Here is a 17,060-nt window from a genome sequence, read left to right as displayed (position 1 = left end):
GGAGACACAGACTTGGCAGAAGAGAGTTTAAGGGAAAGATGGTGAGTGGATGTTTTTAGTAGGATATATTTAAAATGACCTAACTGAACAATGCCAAATAGACAGTGGGTTATGAGGGGAGAGATCTGAGCTTGAGATAGTAAGGAGGTTCAGAGTTACGTGTGCAATATATGCTAGCAACTCTACCAGGCACCATCTGCCTATTTTTAAACCTCCAGTTCTTTAATAGCTAGGCTCCAAGGAAATTTGTTATTAACAATTGAGAGATGAGGAAACTGAGGAGCAAAGAATTTACGTGCTCATTTAATTAATGGTGGCAGATCCCAGTTCAAATTCCAATGGACAAAACCGAGGGTAGTCCCCCTGGACCTTGCTATAGCTCCCATCTTGGAAAAGTTTAATACCTTTTCCTGAAAATTAATAATTTTAGCTTGAAAGGCAAATAGCTTATGGAATTGTTTAGCCATATAACTGGAATAAAGGTGTGCACTACAATTAGGAAATGTCCTCAAGCTCCTAAAATTAGAGGGATAAAAACATTTGTTGTTGATGTTCTCCAAGGAAAACAGGCTTTGCAGAACTGGAAGGAAATGAAAGATGTTAGCAAGACTCTTACCTTGTCTCAAAATAACAAGAAAGAAAAAAGATAACCATCATTTAGCTCTACTAAATCCACTTTGTTATGTCTAATACCTTTGAAATAATACTCTCAGCAATGACTTTAACAACTTGGTCAGCCTGAAAGTGACCAGTAGTAGTTCTTTTGGCTTCAGGAATGTCATAATAATAATAATAATAATGCACAAAATAAATTAATTTTAACATTTTGTGTAATAAATCAAACTTTATTTTGATGTGTGATGTCATAAAAATCCTGTGATGGGATTATCTACTTAATACCAATCTATTTTTCAGTGAGTATTTACTAAAGGAATCATTAACATATCTCAATCTACTTATATATTTGGAGCATATATATTTAAAGAGAGTATGAATATCTGGATTCCTCCAAAATTTATATTGGGATATAGATAAACTGGGCTGGGTAAAGGAAATGATTAAGTGTGTGAATAGAGAGCTTACAGAATGGGAGAAAAATCTTTGCCAGCTGCTCCTCTGACAGGGGATTAGTATCCAGAACACATAAAGAAAACTTAACACCTCCCAGTAGCTAGGCAGGCTGAAGCAGGGGCATTGTGAGTTTCAAAAACAGCCTCAGCAACTCACTGAGACACTGCTTCTAAAACAAAATATAAAAAAGGGTTGGGGATGTGGCTCAGTGGCTAAGTGCCCCTGGGTTCAATCCCTGGTACCAAACAAACATAAAACCCCTTAACACCAAAATACCAAGTAATCCAACCAATAAATGAGCAAAAGAACTAGACAACATTTCTCCAAAGAAGAAATACAAATGACCAACAAATATATTAAAAAATGTTCTACAACCCTGGCAATCAGGGAGGTGCAAATCCAAACTACATGGGTATTTCATCTCGTTCTAGTTAGAGCGGCCATCATCAAGAATACTTCTAATAATAAATAATGTGGGGGGAAATGTACATGCATATATTGTTGGTGGGACTGCAAATTAGTACAACCACTTTGGAAAGCAGTATGGAGATTCCTCTAAAGACTAGGAATGGAACCACCATATGACCCAGCTCTCCCACTCCTTGGTATTTATCCAGGAGAAATAAAACCAGTGTTCTATAGTCATACATACATCCCAATGTTTACAGCAGTACAATCCACAATAGCTAAGTTATGGAACCAGCCCATGTGCCCACTAACAGATGAATGGATAAAGAAAATGTGGCATATATACATGATTAAACTTTACTCTCCATAAAGAAGAATGAAATTATGGAATTTTCTGGTAAATGAATGGAACTGGAGACCATCATGCTAAATGAAATAAGCCAGACTCCAGAAGTCAATAGTCAAATGTTTTCTCTCATATGGAGAAGCTAGAGCAAAGTAAGGAAAAACTGTGGGGGAGGGGAATCCCATGAAAATGGAAGGGAAACCAGGGGAGTGCGGTGGGGGGTGGGGAGATGGGATAAGGGAGAAAATACAGGTGAAATAAAAATTATTCTATGAACACATATGAATATAACACAGTAAATTCCACCTTTATGTATATATACAAAGTACCAATTTAAAGAAAACAATAAATAAATAGAAGGAAGACCAATAGAGGAAGGGTAGGCAGGGAGGGAAAGAGGAAGCCCTGGGGATGGAAATGGAGAAAGCTATATTCTTGCATGTATTGTTATGTTATGATGAGCCCCAATATTATGTCTAACTAGAATGCACTAACAAAACATTTTAAAAAAATGAAAAGAGTGTGTGTGAGAGACTACAATACAAATAAATGAATAAAAAGATTTACTTTGGGCAGTTAACACAGCCTTTGGATATTGCAGCATATCTCTGGCCTTTAGATATTAAACTCTTCTCCAAGAATCAAAAATTAGAGAATAAAACAACCCACTGGTGAGAGATAAACTCTCAGCAAAAAAATGTTTTGAGATAATGCAAGTATAGAAATATTACCCCTCAGTACAGTTTACTGTTCCATTTCCTTATCTTTCTGCAATTAGAAACATGCAGGCTGACAGCCGATGTTCGTGTCATCGAAAGGGCTGTGTTCTGGGTGTTGTTGGGTGGGAGGGTCAAATGATTTGTTCTTTTTATACTTCTGTTTTGAAGAACAGCCCTGTGTCTTTCTATTGGAAATGTCTGCCCCTCTAAGATCAGCTTCCCTTAGACAGTAGGGCCTCACCAGGGCTTAAGTCAAGTCTTGGTTTAACCACTGTGTCATGAAAAGTAAACAAAAGCAAACCCGAAGCCATGAGAGGGGTCCACAGAGCAGACAGCAGCACCTGGAGGTGGCTGGAGGGGGCAGCAGAGGAGGCCACAACAGACACCTGGGCGCACCTGGGGCAACAGGTGCACAAAAAAAGAGGGGAAATAGAGGGAGGGAGAGAGGGGAGGAGAAGAGGACTGGGGAGGGAGCAAGAATCAGGGGTCAGGAAGGTGGAGGCAGGAGAGAATGGAGCCAGGTGGGTGGGGAGGTGAGAGTCAAGAGGAGATGGGAAGGTGCATGAACCAGAAGGAGCAAGACAGAGGGCTGGGGAAAAGAAGCACCTCGTTTGTAAAGACTCTGTCCAAAGCAGGAACTGAAGGGACATTAGTTTCATTCATTCAAATTAATTTCTAACTTATTTTTAAAAAAAAATCCTAAATTGTTCTGAAACCAAGTTAATTTTATAGCAAATCACAGAACAGTGTGGTGGGTTTGAATGGCACTGCCACTTAGAATGTGGGAGGCCTGGCTTAACTCTGAGGGTCTGATAAGGGCAATTATGTGACACCACTAAGAGTGGAGAGAATAGCAAAATAGCTGATGCTCACCTACCTCTCTCGCTCAAAAGCACTTCTGTCCATGCTTTACCTGTATTAATTCAGTTCTTGCAACCACCTTATGAGGTGATAAAATCGAGGTGCCCCAGGGTGTGGAACTTGCCCTAGGTCCCACGTCTTAAAGCAGAACAAGCAGGGCTGACAAGCCAAGCAGTTTGACTTCAGAGTTGATGCTTTTAATCACTATGTACCCAGCCTCCCCAAACAGATGGACACAGTCTACAGCAGGAGAACAGAATCACCCTTGGAAAACAACCCATCTTATTATTCATGATTTAAACAGTAATGATAACTAGAGAAATAAACTTCTTTCCTAAGATTTCTGAAAGAAAATCTGGGTCACTGAAGACAAAATCAGAAGAAAATAAATCTAAAGTCCATATGATCCGTGCATTTTATATCCTTTGACTGTGTGATAGTTTTATTTATTAATTATAATGCAGATTTTTCCTCTTCTTCCTGTTTTTTTTAAAAATTTATATATTTTTTAAATTTTTGCACACAGACAATCTGTTGTTCAAATTCTATTCTAGGTTTTCTTTGGAATCTCTCTTGGGATTGTGGTTTCCTCCCTGGGGGACTTAGCTGGGGGGAATCACACCTGGACTCCAAGAATGTGGAGCTAGAAAGATGAATGAATGGTTCCTGTGGCCAGATAAGAGCCCCGTGCTATTATGAGGTTCCTTTGACTTCAAATATTTTAATTGCTCCCCAAATCCAAAGTCACTCCATGTTCTTATTGGCTGTGAATATGGCTCAGGTTGATGAGCCTGTGGGGAGTGAGCCCACACGGCACTGAAGAGCTAGAAGAAGAGGAGGAGGCCGTATTTGCCTTCCCAGTCCTTGCTTTGCACGTTAACTGTGTTGTCCAGTCCTGGCCTTTCTGCGTCAGCCATGTGAGAAGGTGAGGATCAAATGGGAAAAGACTTTTAAAACTGTGAATTTCTCCATAAACAAGAAACACCAATACTCACTTTTTCGTTATAGATGTCCCCAAGCATTGTACTCGCTTTCACAACATCTATGTTTTGAAAATTGTTCTTTGTAATGTTCACAACCTTTTTCAAGTATCGAATTGCTTCTGTCATCTGTCCTTGGCTAGAATAAATAAAACCAGAAACCAGTGGAGTATCTGCTCACTTAACGTCACAGTGAAAAGAAGATAGTTTTGTCTTTGTTGTAGAACATGCAAGAAGATTTGTCAGGACAAAGATTAAAGGTACAAATACTAAATTGCTAATATGTGTGTCTTTGTTGGAAAATACAGTGAGTAAGCTTGAACTTATAAACCCTCATCATTATGGATGGGAATGTAAAATAATGAAATTGCTGTGAGAAATAAATCTGGTAGTTCTCCAAAAATTTTAAACACGGAGGAATCATATGACCCAGAAAGTTTACTCCAAAATATATAAATCCTACAAAAAACATATGTCCACATCAAAACTCATCATGAATGTTCATAGCAGCATTATTTATAATAACCAAGGAATGGAAACAAACCAAATGTCTATCAACTGATGAATCAATTGACAAAATGTAGTATATCCATTCAATGGAGTATTATTCAGTCATTAAAAGGAGTGAAGTACTAATATATATTAAAATATAGATGAAACTTGACACATGAGAAATGAAAAAATCTGGACATAGATTATTTATTGTATGATTCCATTTATACAAAGAGGCAAATTCATGAAGACAGAAGTAGATTAGTGGCTGCTAGAAGATGAAAGGAGGGGATGAGGAAGTGAGTAATAATCAGGACAGTATTTCTTTTTAGGGTGATGCAAAGGTGCTGGAATTAGACAATCGTTTAATGGTTACACAATTCTGTGAATATATTAGAAACCACTGAATTGTAGAATTTAAAAGGGTGAATTGTACAATATCTGACTTATGTCTCAATAAAGGTTTTTTTTTTTTTTTAAATTGGAAAGTTTAGACAACGTGAATGCTAGAGTATTCTTGCAAGCTTCCTTCAGCAATGCAATCTCAGGTGTCACTAAAGCCACGCATACAAGTGAAATATATTTGGTAAAATGCTCAGAAAGACAATTTCTAGCAGAGTGCTTGACATGTACTAAGCATTTAAATATTTTTGAATGAGAGAGTGGTTGAATGTTCAAGAAGGGAAATACATAGTGCACATGCGAGCTAAGCTTCAGGGTGAACTGTGAGACCTTGAGCCATATGATGTTTGGAATTCATAATCAAACTCACTTCTGGATATTTCAGTATCATCAAGAGACTTCAAGAGTCTAGAAAATGCACTAAAACATGTTATTTTGGGGGGAATATGGTTGTAATCCTTGGCAAGTTCCATTGACAATTTGAAGAGATAAATGTATAGTATTTATGATAGTTAACCCCAGATTCTCACATGGGACTAACTGTGATAAATACCATGAATTGTATATAGTGCTTTGAAACCTGGAGCACATTCATTTGACTGTCTTCAGAAGAGCAAGTCCAGTGCTCCAAGGGAAATCTGCTTTTTAAAAGGCAGCTGAAAGATTTTTTTTTTTTTTTTTGGTACCAGGGATTGGACCCAGGGGTGCTTAACCACTGAGCCACATCCCTATCCCTTTTTATTTTTATTTTGAGACAGGGTCTTGCTATGTTTCTTAGGGCCTTGCTAAGTTCCTGAGGCTGGCCTTGAACTTGTGATCCTCCTGCCTCAACCTCCCAAGTCTTTGGAATTACAGGTGTGTGCCCCCACTCCTGGCCAACTGAAAGAATTTTAAAGACAAATCTAGAATGTAATGGTGATCTCAAAGCACATATATAAATTTGGAAAACTGTAATACCTACCATGGAAAACAACCTTTAAATTTTGAACCGTATAATATGCTTGGTGCATTTACTGATTTACATGCCACTTTTCTTCCTCTTTTGACTTCACTAGGGTCTTCCCCATAGAGTTTGGGACTCACTGTTGTTAACCAGACCCTCTTTCTCAGACTGTTTCCCCTTCTCCGGCGTCTAACATTATCAGCCAGTCTTTATTCTCTCACTTCTCCTCTCTAGACCTCCCTCTTTCTTTTTTATTTATTTATTTTTTTTCCATTTTTTAAAATTTGAATTTGTTATGTGTGACAGCAGAATGCATTGCAATTCATATTACACATATAGAGCCCAATTTTTCATATCTCTGCTTGTACACAAAGTATATTCACACCATTTGTGTCCTCATACATGTACTTAGGGCAATGACGTCCATCTCCAGCACTGCAGTCTGCCTACCCAAAGTTGGTTCTTTCCAGAGTTCTTCCCAAGGCCCCTTCTTCCCTCCAATACATGCTTCCTCTGTGGTCTCAGAGACTGCTGTGGCAGGACCCACCTCCTATAATCATCTGCCTGCAAATCTCTATTCCTGGCCCTGATTCTCCTTTCTAATCCTGTCCAATTTCCCGGATGTTCTTAGCCTTGCAGCTCCCTCCAGGTGGTTATCTTTGAGGATGATATGTCATGAAGAAGCTGAGAGCGTTTTTGGAATGCTCTGTAGGGAGCTTCTTCACAGGATAGCACCCCAAAGCTTTCATAAGTAATTTAGTGAATTTTTGTCCAAAACAATGGAATTTCTCATAGAGATATAATTTCTGTGATTTTGAAATGTGACTCCAAATTCTTTTTTAAAAAATATTTATTTTTTAGTTGTAGTTGGACATAATACCTTTTATTTTATTTTTTATGTGGTGCTGAGGATGGAACCCAGGCCTCGCTAGGTGAGTTCTCTACTGCTGAGCCACAACCCAGGCCCCTCTAAATTCTTTTAGCTATTGATAAGACCAAACCTACATCTCAAACAGTGATATGCTATTGGGGCTATTCTAAAGAATATGTCACAAGAATATGCCAGAAAACTTTTTTTTTTTTTTTTTTTTTTTAGTGGTGCTGGAGATTGAACCCTTATTGATCTGCATTAACTTTTGAATACCACACCACCCATTTTATAGATGAAGCCACTGAGGTGTTGAACAACAGACTGAATAGTCATCAGCCCTCCCCTGCAACCTCACATGACTCTTCTCTCACTCAAATGACCACAGCGTTGCCCTAACCCTATAGAATGTAAGTCCCGTGCTGCTGGGGACCAATCTTGCCATCCCAAGGAGAACACACAGCTGACGGCTGAGTTGTGAGATGGACAGACCTGGAGACCAGATGGTGTCTTGAGTATCTGGATCTAATGATGCATTAAACTGGTGTAAACCTGGACACTTCCTTTGCATGAACCCAGACTTTCCCCCTTTTTCCCCCTTTTATACTGTTTGATTTGAATAAAAAAAGCAGAAAACATTTTTACAGGAGTTTATTGGAAACAGGTAGGGGAGGATTAGGGGTATCAATTTGCATAACTTCCAACGATCTGGGTGATAACATTCATTTTCACAGATAAACTGTATTATGTTTGTAAAGATAAATTGGATTACTTTTAAAAAATATTTTTAGTTATAAATGGACACAATACCTTTATTTGTTTATCTTTTATGTGGTGCTGAGGATTGATCCCAGTGCCTCACACGTGCTAGGCAAGCGCACTACCACTGAGCCACAGCCTCGATAAACTGGATTACTTTAAAGCCATTGTGTGTTGTGGTGGACGTTGGGGATCTAGGTGTGAATCCTAGCTTGACCCCTTACATGAGGAACTTTGATCATATTAAAGTTATGAAACTAAAGGAAACTTCCATTTCCTCGTTTTTAAAATGACCTCAAGTTGCTGTGAGATGAAGAATTGTGTAAATATATAACCTGGCACACAGTAGGGATTCAATAAGTGGCAGCTGTTATTATTATCTCTCAGTGAAATAAACAGTGATCACATTCACAGCACTCTACTTGACATTGCCTACTAAGAGCTGAGAAGAAAATTTAATTTAACTAAGCATTACTTGCAAAGAACTAAATACTATAATTTAGTGACTGCTCTGCAAGAAACAGACACATTAAGTCCTGGTGTCTGTTTTCTCAGGGGTAGGATAAAAAAAAACCTAACATTTTGCTGTTGTTGTTAATTTAAGTATCAGCTGCTATCAAATACATTTTTTCTTCCTTTCTTATTGGTAAAAGAATGATTGACATATCTGAAATAAAATGGAATTTCACATTTTCTGAAGTTGTGAATACTGTTTTTTAAATAATTCCATGTTTACTTTTTCATAACAAAATTATGAGAAATTTTTTACAGTTAGGCATAGGTCAGTGCTCCAGAAAATGCACAAATTACTTGAGGAAATTTATAAATGCAAGCATAGAATAAAATATGAAAGATTCACTAATTACTTGAATTTACATGTTGTTTTGTGGAATAATTAAAAAGTATTTAGAGAGCCCAAGGCTATAAAATATTAATAAATAAAATTAAAGTAAAATATATAAACTGATAATACAATGTAAAATACTCTAATATTTCTAGATCTAAAAATGTTTCATCAAATTTATGTTAACTTCTCAAGGTTTTTTCCTGGACTAAAATAGTCAAGAGAAAAGGGAAGACAAAAGTGGAGTGATGCATATCACTTCAGGGAACCTTAGGGGAAAATTAATATTAGTATCATTTAGCTAAAATGGACTCACTAAAGCTTATTTATGCTTCATGTTCCTAAAAACTGATATATTTGTGATGGAAGTACATTTTGGATTAGGTTTGGCCTGCTGAGGATAGTTAAATCAAAACATACACAAACATCAACAACAACAACAACAACAAAAACAGAGTTCAGTGAACAAGAAATATAAAATAGTATAAATAAAAATGTTACTGGGAGATTTGAGTTGCTTTGTTCCCCAAGGAGCAACAGACCTCCAAAACATCCCAAATTACCTGAGACTTGCTCTAACAAACAACGCTAGAGAAAAAGTCTTGCCATTATAAATTATATGTTCCACTCAATGAACGTCTAGCTCTGTAGCCGGTGAAGTTAACACAGCAACTGAAATATAAACAATATGTGTTGGCTGCACGGTTTCCTAGTGTAAAATTTAGCAGTAGGTTTCAAAGCTAGTCTTTCCTTGAAAGAGGAGGGAAAAAAAATCAAATACTCCCCTATAGCAAGGCTACAGATTATTTGTATAAGTTCAAGGACAAGGTTAAAATGTTAGACAAATATTAATTCCGGTTTTCTATATGCAGTGCACAGGTGCAACTTGAACAGCATATTATATGGTATAATCATTAAATTCATTCAACCAGACCTTAGAGAGTTAAAAACATATATTCTGAGGAACAGGACTCCTCGGTCCAAAGGATGAGAATGAAACGGTGCAGAATATTTGTGTATCAAGGTGATTCCGGGTTCCAACTGGGAAAACAGGACCGTTAACACCCACGTCCCCTGACAACTGTCCAATTATGTATATCACACTTGGCCTACTGTTTGCAGTAGAAGTAATCAATAAAGGATGTGGTTGAGTGAACATAGATTTTGGTTGAACCAATGCATGAAAACTTAATCATTTACTCAGAGAGAAGAAATCAAATAGAGCAGAGATGAAACAGCCACTGAGGGGTTTGTTGATTGTGCCACCAAGTTTGTGGGCCACAGATGAAAGTGATAAGGCAAATGGGATCAGTGACAGGAGAAAATGTAAAAAGCTATTCTTCATTCCATGCATTAATAGAAATGTTTGGATGTATTTTTTTTTGGTCATTTTTTAGGAAATTTCACATCAAAGCCTGGATGTTCCATTTTAAAGAATATATGAAAATTACTAGGGCGTGTCATTTCTCTCAAGCAAGAAGAAATTAATTTTCAGCTATGACAGAAAGGTAATTTTCACACTTGAAACTTTGTACTGATTGATTTAAAGATCTCCACTGTGGAAAGTTTTCTAGGAAATAATTTAACTTGAGTTCTCAAGAAAATTGGCAAATGCTGTGGAATCAACTCAGAGATGGGCTGGTTATGACCAGTACATTCTGTATATATTTTTGTGGATTTTTTCCCTCCTTAGATTCTTTTAAATAGTCATCCTCATTATGTTAAAATATTGTGGAATTTCAGTAAGTGAGTTACCTCAGTCAGTAAATGAGGGTGTGTGTGTATATATATATATATATATATATATATATGAATATATATGTAATATATATAATATGTACATATTACACTTATATATGTATACTTATATATACTTATGGATATACAATATGTATATGATTCTGTAAGGAAAATTGAGGGGTTCTTCCCTTGAACTATCTACATAAGAATAATATTTACTTTGTAATTTCTCAACTCACTTTTTCTTTGTTTTATAGGCCATAATTCTGGCTTTTATAGAAGCATCATAAGACAATTTTAGTACAGCACGTCTTTTTTTTCACTAGCATTCCAAGTAAGGGGCAGGAGACATTATGACTCTGCATTGTCCGTTATGCTGCTTAAACCTCCGTACAGTTAATATTATTCAGAACAAGAGCGAAAATAGCAAAACCCGTTCACTATTAAAACCTTTCTCCATAATACCAGGTCTGGGTCTAACATCACCAATGGGCAACTCAACATCACCAAATCTTCTGTCTTGAGAGAATGTGGTGTGTCTTCCAATTGAGGGCTCAGTATAAATTCTTATAACCGTTTTAGAAGCTTCTAGCCTCAGAGCTTATTCACCTTTCATGCAACACTCAGCTGATGGCCTTAGACTCCCACTAATGCTAGACCTGGCTATACGGTTCCATTTCCTTTAAAGAGATAAAATATGTTTATAGAGGTAGGGCTACCATTAGTGAAACTGGTGCAATTGTACAGGTTAGGAAAAAGAGATTTAGAGGTGATGCTCAGCTTCACACACAGCTTGATTTATTTCTCAGCTGCCGCCACCATAATTCCCTCCATTTTGGCTGTGTTCCATTTCTCGCACGTTGCAGCTACCCTGAGAAGGACAGTTTAGGGCTATGAGAGGGATAATACATATATATATATATATATACGAGTGTGCCTGTGTGTTTGAATGTGCGCACATGCACCTTTATTGAAGAATATCAAGCCCTCGAAGCAACATTTTCTAAAAATGATCACAAAATTTATATTAAAGGATTTTACTAGTTAATGGATTTGAATAAAGCTTCTCAGACATCCAGGATGCTGCTGTCCAACTGTATAGAATTTCTGGTTTTAAAACATTTGTCGGTCAATAGATCATGCTCTTGAGCTATTCTGCACAGATGTTGAAAGAATATGCCAGGCGTGCATTCCCCTGGGTACTCCTCTGCAATCATCAATGCTGCAAAATGGCAAAATTGCACTGGAATTCTCTGGCCGTGGAACACTTTCCCACTATTACCTGAGAAGAAGCATCCCCTGGGCTCTGTTGTACATTGTATATAACGTTATAAAATTAAGAACTCTTGGCTGGGTGCAGTGGTGCATGACTGTAATTCCAGCAGCTTGGGAGGCTGAGGCAGGAGGATCGCGAGTTCAAAACCAGCCTCAGCAAAAGTGAGGCACTAAGCAACTCAGTGAGACCCTGTCTCTAAATATGATACAAATTAGGGCTGGGATGTGGCTTTGTGGTTCAGTGCCCCTGAGTTCAATCCCTAGTAACAAAAACAACAGTCACAAAAAAAAAAAAAATGTCTACCACAAATCAATGATTGCCTTATTGTGCTTTAGTAGAAAGGCATTCTTATGAGTGGAATCAGTTTCATTTGGTATAAAAGTGAAGTGGGGACAAATCTTCTTGGTCCACTATATATTTGCCTTAAGGCACATCTTTTGGTTGTTCAGTGTGTTGGAAGATATGTCCCCATCCAAAACACTCCCAACTTCCTGTTCCCATCAAATATTTCTGTATTCTTTCTCACTTCTAAACCCCAGAGAATACTTATGCAGCCAAATTAGAGCACTAGATTATCTGTGTCAAATTTTACCAGCTAGTTGCTCAAGTTTTCCCTTAGCTTTGACTGTACAGACTAGGCAATCAAATCTTGGGGTAGAAACTAAAATGTTCTAGATAAAACACACAAGTTAAACAGGTGAGAACTCTTTGAAACCAACTTCACACCTCTAGAGGTTTCAAAAATAAAGACCATCATTGGTAATCAAAGGCACATTCCATGTGTCCTGGGACATAGTAAGTGCTCAGCCAATGTTCACACAACAAAATATTTTCCCTTGAGTTTTTTTTTTATCTCTTCAGTTACTCTGAGATACAAAGGAAATATTATTTTTGTAAAAATTATTTTCCAAACAAGAGATACATTTATACAACTGTACAGGCCTGAGCTAGGTTTGTCACTGCAAAACAAGACAAGGGATCCAACCATGCTCTACTGATTTGGGGCACTGGTAAGAGCAGAGTCAAGTAATTTAATAACCCAAGGGAAGAGGGCAAAAGAACACAGTTGGTTTGTTCCAAACAGACGTGAAGCCGAATTCTTCCCTATCTCTTCTTTGTAGTCAAGCCATCTTCTTGGTCATTGATTTTAAAGTAACACTTCTAAGGGACAACACGGCTGGTTGCCTAGCTACCAGTCTGATTTTGGAGGGCCTTCAGGCTTTGCAGGTCACTTATCTTCCTTACCTGTCTCTGGCCCTGACATTCTCCAGGAAATGTCTATACTCTTTTTATAAATATGCCTGTATTCCTACCTAAGCCATTTTTCCAGCAATGACTGTGTTTCATATGGTACTTTGTAGGGCCGCTCCCATTTCATTGGTAGAGATATTTTAAGCAGTGATTACTGTATTAGCAATGGTACTTAGGTAATGATTCTACTTTAAGTTCCTTAGGCATTTAAACATTAAATGCCTTTCAAAGAACAATTTTACCTTTTTAAAACATTACCCTGTATATGTTTGTTTATTCATTTACTTTTAGAGGTGGGAATTGAATTCAGGGGTGCTTTGCCATCGAGCAATAACCCCTTCTCCTTTATATTTTAGTTTTGAGACAGAGCCTCGCAAGTTGCCAAGTGGCTGAAGATTGCTTTGAACTTGCTCTCCTCCTTCTTCAGCCTCCCAAGTCACTGGGATCACAAGTGTGCATGACCATACCTGGCTGTATATGTTTACAACAAAATATAAATGGAAAGAGATTAGAACTTAACTCTATATTTATATTACTACTACTACTATTAATAAAAAGCTGTATTTTTGATATAAGATAATATTCGCAAAACCAGGATCTTAGATAACTTTTCTTACATTTATTCTATCTTGGTTAAGTCATAATGGTATTATAAAGTGACCCACTAAGGGTCACAATGCAATGAATGAAGGGCAAGCCATATGTTTTCCATGGAAAACCATGTATCTGAAGTTTTTCTGGTACACTTTGATTAAATTTTCTGTTTTAAAGAAAATATTGGGAATACTGGTTTTGCAGATGTGCTCCAAGGAGAGACATCTTAATGGAGGAAGCATGACTGAAGCATAAATGGAATCTTTCCTTAAAGAAGAGCTCTGGAAAGGTTATGGCGAGCCACAGTTACCGAAGCGTACTACAGAGCGCTCACTGCTTTCTTAACCTGGGAGATGTGACCTGATTTTTTCCCCCCTTTCATTCAAGGTCATCCACTAAACGTGCAGAAAAAAAAAAAACCGAAAAGAAAACAATTCAAAGGAGGGACAGACAAAGAAGAGTTTAGATGCGCCTTTTTAAATACGACACTGGTTTAAAATAACCTAGGATGAAACGGTCAGTTAAGAAGGGCACTGCTTAAAATTTAAGCAGGCAGTAATGCATTGAAAGCGACAGACCTCAAACAATTTGAGTCTTTCACAGTTGAATGGATTCACAGTGACAGCGAGACAAGGATGTGCTTACTTACCTCTGTAGGACCTTGGCGATTGCTTCGTAGGCTCTGCCCAGGCTGAGATCATCATGTAGGTCTGTAGAGATTTTGCTGTATGCTTTGAGGACCTATCAGAAAGAGAAATACATATTGAACATATAGCCACAGCCAGAAACACTGATGTTCCCTTTCATAATAGAAAAGATTAAAATTAATAGCTGTTTTTAATGTCTCTATAATTTTTTTTTTGCTTATTAAAAATTCATGTTGGCTTGGTTTATTTTTATCTATAGTATAACTTGTTTTGTGGCAATGTCTTGAAGCCATGACAGTGAGGTCTCACTTTTGTAAAAAAAATTAGTTCCTTGCATCCTCCCAAATCTTCCAATTTATATAACTTAGGTGTGAATAAATAATTGAATGGTTTACAACATTATTTTAAAAGATGGGAGTATTATCTATGGTAATATAAGGCAGATTACAATAGTCTACTATGGTAGCTTGAATATCACTTTTCTTTCTATAAATAGCTCTTTGAAAAACATGAATTTAGGTGATGGGCCATTTCTATATCTATCATTTTATTAGATGCATATCTCACGGTGTGTACTTGCACAAAGCATACATTAAAAATATTTCTTACAAATGTACTTCATTACCAATAATGTTTTCAATAATTAGAAGATTACAGCTGCCACAGCCAAACATATGGTCTTAATTTGATTTAACACTGATATTATCTGGATGGTATGATTTTCCTCTTTTCTATTTCCCCCCCTTTTCAGTGACCAGAAAGAGAAAAATACACATACAAATACAAAAATACATAAAGCAAAATTCCTTTTCTTTGGCCGAAGCTATTACACACATGAGGACACAGGAAATCTCCAAAGACCTCTATGGAAATCCTTTTTGCACATTTTCTAAGAAAGAATTAGTGGAAGTCATATGATGGCATTTGAGAGAGGAAGTCAGTGTTCTTGGTGGTGGGGGGTGGGGTGGGGACAAATATGCCCTGTGTATTTCTACCTGAATTAGACAGACCATAAGGCTAAAGTTTTAAAACAGGATTGATATTCATCTTCATTTCTGTAAAGTTAATATTTGGGAAACAATTTCAGGAGGTCATGGTGATACCTCATGAAATTTGGGTTTCGTGTGGTTTACAAATGACTGCTTGTTCTATGATGAAGCTAAAATTTACTCATGGATACACAGTAAACCAGGGGTTTAATTCCTGCTAAGCCCACAAAGTTCAAAAGTTTGACTGTTCTGGGACTTTTGATTGTTTTGGACTTTTGGACTTTAAAAATGCACTTAGTTTTAAATGACAAACAATAATCATGTTTATAGCCCTGGATGTGACATTCTGATCTATGTATACTTTGTGGAAAGATTCAGTCAAGCTAGTGAACAACCCATTACCTCTATAATTTTTGTCACTTTTTTTTAAATTAATTAATTTATTTTTTTTATTGGTTGTTCAAAACATTACAAAGCTCTTGACATATCATATTTCATACATTTGATTCAGGTGGGTTTTGAACTCCCAATTTTACCCCAAATACAGATTGCAGAATCACGTCAGTTACACATCTACATTTTTACATAATGCCCTATTAGTAACTGTTGTATTCTGCTACCTTTCCTATCCTCTACTATCTCCCCTCCCCTCCCCTCCCATCTTCTCTCTCTACCCCATCTACTGTAATTCATTTCTCTCCTTGTTTATTTTCCCATTCCCCTCACAACTTCTTATATGTAATTTTGTATAACAATGAGGATCTCCCTCCATTACCATGCAATTTCCCTTTTCTCTCCCTTTCCCTCCTACCTCATGTCTCTGTTTAATGTTAATCTTTTCTTCCTGCTCTTCCTCCCTGCTTTGTTCTTAGTTGCTCTCATTATATCAAAGAAGACATTTGGTATTTGTTTTTTAGGGATTGGCTAGCTTCACTAAGCATAATCTGCTCTAGTGCCATCCATTTCCCTGCAGATTCCATGAATTTGTCATTTTTAGTGCTGTATAATACTCCATTGTGTATAAATGCCACATTTTTTTAATCCATTCATCTATTGAAGGGCATCTGGGTTGGTTCCACAGTCTAGCGATTGTGAATTGTGCTGCTATGAACATCGATGTAGCAGTATCTCTGTAGTACGCTCTTTTAAGGTCTTCAGGGAATAGACCGAGAAGGGCAATAGCTGGGTCAAATGGTGGTTCCATTCCCAGCTTTCCCAGGAATCTCCATACTGCTTTCCAAATTGGCCGCACCAGTTTGCAGTCCCACCAGCAATGTACAAGAGTACCCTTTTCCCCACATCCTCTCCAGCACTTGTTGTTGTTTGACTTCATAATGGCTGCCAATCTTACTGAAGTGAGATGGTATCTTAGGGTGGTTTTGATTTGCATTTCTCTGACTGCTAGTGATGGTGAGCATTTTTTCATGTACTTGTTGATTGATTGTATGTCCTCCTCTGAGAAGTGTCTGTTCAGGTCCTTGGCCCATTTGTTGATTGGGTTATTTGTTTTCTTATTGTTTAATATTTTGAGTTCTTTGTATACTCTGGATATTAGGGCTCTATCTGAAGTGTGAGGAGTAAAAATTTGTTCCCAGGGTGTAGGCTCCCTATTTACCTCTCTTATTGTTTCTCTTGCTGAGAAAAAACTTTTCAGTTTAAGTAGGTCCCATTTGTTGATTCTTGTTATTAACTTTTGTGCTATGGGTGTCCTATTGAGGAATTTGGAGCCCGACCCCACAATATGTAGATCGGAGCCAACTTTTTCTTCTATCAGACGTAGAGTCTCTGATTTGATATCTAGCTCCTTGATCCACTTTGAGTTAACTTTTGTGCATGGCGAGAGGAGGGGATTCAGTTTCATTTTGTTGCA

At 37.3% G+C, this 17,060-nt stretch overlaps 1 protein-coding gene across 1 annotated transcript in view; it reads right to left on the bottom strand.

Moving 5' to 3' along the window:
* Positions 1-17,060, bottom strand: part of Ttc29 (tetratricopeptide repeat domain 29) — a 226,937-nt gene that overhangs the window by 105,395 nt on the left and 104,482 nt on the right. The window contains exons 8-9 of the mRNA XM_046459089.2: positions 14,204-14,295; positions 4,401-4,524 (exon numbers count right to left, since the gene is read on the bottom strand). Of these exons, the coding sequence (XP_046315045.1) occupies positions 4,401-4,524; positions 14,204-14,295 (216 nt within the window). The remainder of the gene's footprint in view (positions 1-4,400; positions 4,525-14,203; positions 14,296-17,060) is intronic.

The sequence above is a fragment of the Marmota monax genome, unplaced genomic scaffold (genome assembly GCF_021218885.2).
Source record: "Marmota monax isolate L192 unplaced genomic scaffold, Marmota_monax_Labrador192_F-V1.1 WCK01_AAM20220418_F8-fsc00002, whole genome shotgun sequence".
Classification (NCBI taxonomy): Eukaryota; Metazoa; Chordata; class Mammalia; order Rodentia; family Sciuridae; genus Marmota; species Marmota monax.
Note: the sequence above shows the minus strand (reverse complement) of the source record. Positions and strands in the feature narration are given on the sequence as shown.